Source organism: Aplysia californica, unplaced genomic scaffold (genome assembly GCF_000002075.1).
Source record: "Aplysia californica isolate F4 #8 unplaced genomic scaffold, AplCal3.0 scaffold00001, whole genome shotgun sequence".
NCBI lineage: Eukaryota > Metazoa > Mollusca > Gastropoda > Aplysiida > Aplysiidae > Aplysia > Aplysia californica.
This window is the reverse complement of record NW_004797271.1, coordinates 1807074-1815216: the sequence shown is the minus strand read 5'-3', so window position 1 is coordinate 1815216 and position 8143 is coordinate 1807074. Positions and strand designations below refer to the sequence as shown.

The following is an 8143-nucleotide window of genomic DNA, read 5'->3' as shown; positions in this document are numbered from 1 at the left end:
TAAACAAATTTCTATATGTTGCCAAAAATTGACGAGCGCTTGAATTTCCACCGAATCGCAACACAAAAAATGCCTCCACTGTTTATACTTCGGTACGTCTCACGCCACAATTAGATTGCTTTGAGCACAGGCTGGCATTTGAATTTCAATAGATCTCGGCTTGAAGAAACGAATAGCTTACCAAGCGCTAGATTACCTCCAGCAAGCAACAATAAGCTAGGCAAGATCTTGAAAAAGGTATTTTCCAAGAATGATTCGTTTATATTAGGGTAAGCGTAGGGGCCCTTGGGACGACGCAGTTGCCACTTTCCTTGAGTGTCGAGTGTAGCTTCTCCAAAGACGGATCTTTCTTAGAATGTCTAAATTTAGACATAGCGAATTGATTCTCCAGTTTAACTTAGAGCTGATATAAGAGATAAGCTTTATAAAAGACTTGCAGTTGGTTAAATGGCACTGTTCATATTTCATTACGACAAACAGGTAAGTGGAAGCTTTATTCTCAGTCTTGAAATGTCTTGGCAGGTTCCGTTCTTTGCCTACCAGCGAACTCATCTCTCAGATTTCCATAGATATAGTGGTAAAAGACTTCTTCTTCCTTTTTTTTTTTTTGGTAAGTGGTTTACGGCGCTCGCCATTGCATAACGTCATATGAACACATGGACACATGAAACATTTCTAGTTGGTAGGAAATTTTGAATTTTTCCCGGGTGGTGCCGAACCTACTTTTATCGATTTTGGACCACCTAGGGATCTTTAACGCGCGCATTATGCACACGGAACCTCCGAAATTTTTCACTCTTATCCGGGAAGACTAGGTGTAAGATCTTACCTACCATAAGATCAGGGGTGTGGTTGAAAGATAGTAGTAAGAAGGAGCCAAGGAGTAGCCGTAGATGCAGAAAGAGCCAGGAAGCTAGAGAAGGGGGCAAAGGGGGTGAGGGGTGGGGGCAGAAAGAGGAGACGAAAGCAGGCGACAGAATACTGTTAGAGAGCAGGAAAAGATGTGAAAGGAGGCAATTTGAGAGAAGAAAATTTTCCGCCGCTATCCGGATCCAAACCCAGGACCTATTGAATGAGAGGCGAATACCTTCACCTCTTGCCCACTAGAGCCCCCAAAAGAAAGTTTGAGATCAGAACTAAACGATAGAAAAGAAATCAGTTTGGTTTGTTTGAGTAAAGAGAAGCACATCGACACAATATTTATCATTTAGTGTTGAGAAAAAAATTAGACAGCAGCGGGAAAATGAAGAAGTAGGACTTGCCATTGGCGCCCTCCAGCCACCCGCCAAAAATGTACTGCATACAGACTTTTCTCTTTTAACATTATTACAAAAAATCGGTCGATTGGCCTAGTATTGTTTAAAGCAAACAAACAAACAAACAAATAAGCAAACAAACAAACACAAATATTTAAAAAATATCAGGCTTAAAAACAGAAAAAGGAATGACGTCAGCACAGTAGATAAATTGCTAACAGCGTGCATGTTGTAGGCCCTATAGTAGGCTAGATACGTCCTGATGGGCCTTATCAATAATTGTTACATCTTTGATATCTCTGAAGGGCGCCCTTAGTTTGTCCAGAGCTGTTGATAGCTCGCCGGCCTAAACCCCAAATTATCACCGCGCCTGCCTCCTCCAACGTGAAGTATGTCCTTGCATGAGGTTTTCTTTTTTCTCCTTTTTTTTTTATTAGAGTTGTCTTTTGTATGCAATATATATTATAACAATTTTTTTAAATGGTTTCTTTTTTTTTCCCCCTTCTAAATTAGGGAAAGAAGGGCTAGGTGTTTTTTACTCCCCGATACACGACTGAAATGACTAAACAAACAAATTAAAGTGTAGTGCTTTTAATATTTCGCCGTGTGGTCTATAAAAGTAATGGTATTCAGGTTAGCAACAGGCTCAAACGGGCAGTGACTCTGGTGGTGGCAGCAAATAATTCTGACGGATGATCATCTTCTTCAGACGGTTACACTTCAGGACAAACGTAAGGTAAGACAACTTTCATCACCATTGCCTTTCTCACCCTGCACCAGGGTAGAGGCCACGGACAAACACCTTCCACCTTTCTCTATCCTGGTCTAGCCTCTTGATGTTATTCCATGCCTTCCCACTTTTGTGTACATCCATTTCTGTGATTCTTCTCTGGTCTTCCCCTTGATCTCTTTCTCTGTGGGTTCCAATCCAAAACTTTCTTTGTTATGCAGCTGCCTGACTTCCTGAGAGTATGTCCAATCCATCGCCACCGCCTTCTTCCTACCTCATCTCTGACTGGGATCTGTTTTGTTTTCCTTAACACTTCGTCGTAAAGACAACTTTACCTCTGCTAAGTCTGCCCTTCAAGGTGGTATGGAAACGGATTGACTGTAAAACAAATGCCCCCCCCCCCCCCCCAGCCCCATGGACACAACTTTGCTCAATTATTAGGAGGTGGGCTGCTTCAACCCTTCCTGTTGGCCTAGCATCTGAGCAGAATCACTGATATAAGGAACTGATATTCGGGAATTAAACTTTATCGTTTACTGCGTGCAATCGAAGATTCTAAAAAAATATAAGATAACCCCAGAACCCGATGTAAGTTTGTCAAGCTGGTACCTGATACATATATCCCTTTTTCCCCATCTTAATTATTTTATTATTATTCTATGTCGACCTATTGCAATTTCTCTTAACATTATACTTTGAAAACAAAAATCCAATTTTTCCTGGCTGATGTATTGGTGCTGTCTTCCTCAAGTTACAAGGCAATTTTCAACAGTGAAAATCAGCGGGTCAAATAACCGACTACTTCTTTGTTTTTGTTCGGGCAAGGCGAACATGATAGGCGTATAACTAATTTTTCCATTGCCCATATAATTTTGTTGACATGTTATTATCATGAAAGATACAGAGAGAGAGAGAGAGAGAGAGAGAGAGAGAGAGAGAGAGAGAGAGAGAGAGTTGTGTAACCGTTATCCTACTTTGGGCAACGTCACGAGGACATTAATCAGCATTAAAAAATTTATTTCCTCAAAGTTGTAAGTTAGAGGTTTTTAAAAATTTCATTAACAAAAAAATCCCGTTGATCTGTCCCCTTCGTTTTCATCATCACCCAGAGCCAGATCTGATACAGACATAGGCGATCTTGGTTCTCCATTCATTCCTTTGCTCGGATGCTCTAAAAAAAAAAAAAGCTACGTTTCCCTGATCTTTCCCCGTTTCCCATATGTTTAGGTTACCCAAGTATGTTGTTCTGGGCTTTCCCCTGCCTCGCTTGCCCTCGATTTTGCCAGTGAGAGCTAGGTGTTCAAGACCCTATATGTCTATTTATGTGTCCCAAAAACTGCATTTGTCGTTTCCAGATTGTTTTTAACATTGAGCGTCCAACGTGGGCTTCATCAAGCACTACGGTACCTCATTTGATTTCTTTTCCTTCCACGATACTCTTAGCAGTCTCCTAAGAAGCCACCTTTCTGTTGCTTCTATTTTATTTTCACTGTCTTTAGTGATTGTCCAGCATTCACAGCCATTACTATGGAAGGGTTGAAGAAACATAGCATTTCAGAACTTTCATTTTGGTGTTCATTGAAATGTTTCTATTTTTCAGGATTGGGCTCATTTTATTGAAACTAGCCTAAGCCATTGTAATTCTCCGTCTTATTTCTGTGTAACATTTGGCATCAGGTGTTATCATATATCCTAGATATTTAAACTGTTGGACTAGTTTGATCTTTTCACCTTTGCTAATGAGATTACGACTAGGCTTTGTTGCTTTTTGGATATTACCATGTATTTTGTTTTCTTTACATTCAACACTAATCCTTTACGTTCACTTTCTATTACAACAGTATCTAGAAGCAATTGAATGTCCTTTTCTGAGCCTGCTATCAAAACTGTGTCATCTGCATACCTGTTTTTTGTTTTTGTAAAGTGTTTTACGGCGCTCGCAACTGCATAGGTCATATGAGCGCGCGGGACACACCTAATAGCTTCAGTTGGTAGGAAATTTTGAATTTTGCCCGGGTGGTGGCCGAAGCCTACTCTTATCGATTTTAGACCACCAAGGGATCTTTAACGTGCGCAACTTGCACACGGGCCCTCCGAGATTTTTCGCCCTTGTCCGAGAAGGCTAGGTGTAGATCTTTCCTACCAGAAGATCAGGGGTGTGACTGAAAGACAGCAGTAAGAAGAAGCGAAGGAGTAGCAGTAGAAAGGCTGTAGAAAGAATCAGGAGCCCAGAGGAGGGGGCAAATGAGGTGAGGGGGTGGGGGCAGAAAGTGGAATTGAAAGCAGACAACAGAACATTGCTAGAGAGCAGGAAATGAGGTGAAAGGAGACAATTTTAGAGAAGAAAATTTTTCGGTCGCTACCCAGATTCGAACCCGGGACCTTTGAATGAGAGGCCAACACCTTAACCTCTAGGCCACGAGAGCCCCCCTGCATATCTGATGTTATTAATATTTTCTCCATTTACTTTGAGACCAGGACATTCTTCTATGTTTCTAAGGATTCTTTCACTGTACATGTTAAAGAGGTCTGGTGACATAACACATCCTTGCGTCACTCCTCGCCTGATCTGCTTATATTCACTTTATTCTCCATTAATTGGCACAGCAGCGTTTTGGTCCCAGTACAAATTCCTGATAATTCTTAGATCTTTTTCATCTTTGTCTAGCTTTTCCAGTACATTCCCTTCGTTTAATACAAGAAAAATTCTGAAATTATGCAAAATGAGCCCCAAAAATGCGAAATTATGCGATTCTGTTAATTTTAACAAAGAATGATAGTGACAATCAGAAATTATGAAAAAAAAGATAAAATTTTGCTAAATTATGCTGGGTGCATAAAACCACGGGGACAGATAGATATCTAAACCTGGGGTAGATCTAAGCCTAATATTCAAGATCTTTTAAAACGTACTGAATTGTCTGTATCTCCTAGCATATACTATAAAAACTTTCCATCGCTGGTGGGCACTGTGGACTCTCGAAATAAGGGCAAACACTAGCTTTGCTATTGCCTAGTGTGCGTACAGCCTTTTTATTTTACGCTGCGTTTGGTTCCAAAATGCTTAAATGATGAGCTTAATAATAATTATTAATATTGAACAGGAAGTACGTCAGAGTACACAATCTCGAATACAACTGGATTACAAGTCTATGGTGCTAATTTTTACGTGAACCGGATGTGACCTTTCTCACTCACGCCGGCCGGTAACGAAACTAAGTAAGACTTGCTATGTTCAGTTGTTGTTATTAGATCTAGACTATTTGTTTTCTTAAACCAAACAGCTGTGAAACGCAACTAATTATTGATTATGTTTTAATAAACAAGACAGGAGAATGGAATGGCTTTGATGTTCATTTGACTTCGAGCAAATGTTAAGGACTGTGTCTCTTATGAAGTTAAGAAAAAAAAAGAAGTAGAAAATCTAGATCTAATAGATCTAATTACTAATAATAGGCCTACCACTCTAAATTAATATAACTATTATAACCTTAGGCTAGGCTAATCTTAGTCAAATCTCTAGCCTAGCCGAGCGAACACTCTCTTGTTCTGTCTTTTATGTAGATCTAGAATCTAGATTTCTTTATTATATATTAGATATCTAGTTATGTTATACGACTACGACGCAACAAGATTCTAGATCTAAGACTTCCTCAAGATCAAGAGCTGCTTTTCTACTTCATCTTGGTCAGCCGAATTTTTATTCACCGCACTATGGAATAATTAATTGCTCTTGACTGAAACACTTGGCTGACTACTGACTTATTAATTTTGGGAAGTTAGACTCCAGATTTAGAGTCTAGATCTAGATCTAGATCTAGAATGGCAAAGTTTATGAAAACCCTTGTTCCTATACTGTTTTTTCATTCAAACTCATTTTGTCTCTGTCGAAGTAGTTGTAGGTTGCGGACATGCTTACCTTATCCTTATCTACTACACAAGAAGGGGTTTCATGATTTTTCCTCATATGGCATCAATTCTTCAGTCATATTAAGATTAAGATCACCAAGTTCTTTCTTGTTAGTCGAGAGTCCGACTCGTCAAAATTTTAAGGCTGATCCTTCTGTTTGTTTAGCAGGAGGTGGTAAGTGAAAGTTTAGTGTACTTAGTCCAATAAAAGTTGGCGGCACAATTTTCTCGATCTACTTTCCCTGTATATTATATATATCTATAAATAAAATTATATAGATCTAGATCTATATATATATATATATATATATATATATATTTTATTAACTCTGCAGAATTTGGGGCTGTGTCCTCACGCTGTGAAATCAGGGACTTGTCAATTTTGGGGCTTGTGGGTTTTTTTTATTTAAGGCCGGCTCTATTTCTCCAAACGCTCGGGTAAATAAACTTGAACTCTATTTCTCCGAACAATTTGTTGGTTATTTGCAAATGGAGTGTGTGTGTAAGAGAGAGAGAGAGAGATAGAGTGTGTGTATAAAAGCCTAATAAGGTGTGAACTGGTGGGGGGGTAAAAGGATTTTTTTTTGTTTACATGAAGTGAAGGATTTTTGTTTTTGCTTTACTGGTGACCAAATGCAAAACAGGTTACTGCCAAAGTCAAGCAGTCTTGTTTTCTTGCTGTACCTTTTGAAGGCATTTTCAAAAGAAATATAGTCAGGGAACGTTGCCTTAACCACAGTTGAAGTGTCTAAATAGTCAGACATTTAAAAATCTCTAGCTCTTGAAATTGAATTCAATGCAAAAAATGCTTCCATCCAGTCCTGGCAGAATGAAAGATGACACAGAGATCTCTCAAATAGATTGGAGAAATAGAGGTCAAGTTTATTTTCCGGAGTATTCGGAGAAATAGGCCTAGTCACTTCTTTTTTTATAATTTGAAAGCTTTTTCATTTGCCTTCTTTCAATGAAAAATTGAATAGAAGTCAAGATATCAGATTGAAGGAAGTGAGTTCGCCTGGTTTCTGTGGTGAAATATATAAGCAAGAAAATAGCTGCCAAAGTCAAAGATTGGTAACTCCAATACATTTAGTTAAAGATGAGTCTATTTTGTGCCTTTATTATTTAAAGTCTTTCAGTAAAATTCACATGAAATGTGGGTATGGACATAAAAGGGGTTGAGAGCTAATAAACAAACGTCGCTAAAAATTGCCTAAAGCTGGCATTCCATATGCCCGAAAAACCGATGCGAACTTCGGGTGCGAATTTCGTGTACGAAATTCGTGTGCAAGGAAAAAAGAGCCCCCGTTCCATATACGCGAAATTCGTATCCGTCATCAGACTGAAATCACGGCACCAGTTCAGTCAGAGCAAGCACACTACGTTGAAAGCAAGAGAATTTGGCTGTGTTAGAACTCCTGTTCCTACGAAAGCAGCTTTAAATTGCTTTGTCCAGACTTGATGATGGTCCTTCCTTCATAAGCTTTGCTTTCTTGGGTCGTTTTCTTTTCGAAGCTTCGGTCCTATCACCGACAGCGCTGGCTGATGTGGCTGCGGCACAGACAGCAATCTTAAGTTATAATTAATGTATGTTAGAAGTTATATTCAAGTGCATTTAATTAAGGAGGGGGGGTGTAAGTGAAATGCTATTTTTAGTTATTACATGATTTAAACGATAAATGATAGCATAGATCATAGATTACATAGACTCCCGAAAGTTTCTCATAACTAAAAAAAAAAAAGTGGTTGCCATGCAAATGACAGCCACCTTGAAAATAAACACTTCTTTTCAGTCTTGGTTTTAACACTTCTCTCTCGAACCAAGGAAATCAACATTTCGACGTTTTCCCACTTACCTAGTGCTTCCATGCTGCTTCGTTCCTTTGAAGTAGATTTGGCGGGAAATAAGCCCCGCCCACTTTACGAAGAATTCGCATGCGAAGAAAAAAGTTTCGCTCCCTCGTGCGAAACAAAATCTTCGCATGCGAATTTCGGACTCGGCCATGCGAAATTCCGGTATATGGATTCACCCAATGACAAAAACGTTTGTGCAAAAAAAATAATTCGCAAGCGAAATTCGCACCCGAAGTTCGCATCGGTTTTTCGGGCATGTGGAATGTCAGCTTAACTGGTGCAAAAAAATGCCTGTTTCTCCGATTTCATTATTTTAACAAGCGCCTTATTTCATCACAATGACCAACATATGGTTAGATTTGACAGCGGCATATTTGTGCAAATTGAATTGAAAGTA

General features: G+C 39.2%; 1 protein-coding gene across 5 annotated transcripts in view; it reads left to right on the top strand.

Moving 5' to 3' along the window:
* Positions 1 to 391: 391 nt before the first annotated feature.
* LOC101856763 (puromycin-sensitive aminopeptidase) overlaps positions 392 to 8143 on the top strand; it is a 44478-nt gene continuing 36726 nt past the window's right edge. The window contains exon 1 of one of the 5 annotated variants that reach the window (XM_005088822.3): positions 392 to 480. Coding sequence is in view for 1 of the 5 variants with exons in the window: in XM_035968826.1 (XP_035824719.1) it covers positions 5809 to 6070 (262 nt within the window). In the remaining 4 variants the exon portion in view is untranslated. Of the gene's footprint in view, positions 481 to 1760; positions 1993 to 5107; positions 5206 to 5600; positions 5674 to 5764; positions 6071 to 8143 lie in introns of those variants that run through there. The other 4 variants (XM_005088820.3, XM_005088821.3, XM_013080594.2 and 1 more) reach the window with 4 other exon arrangements.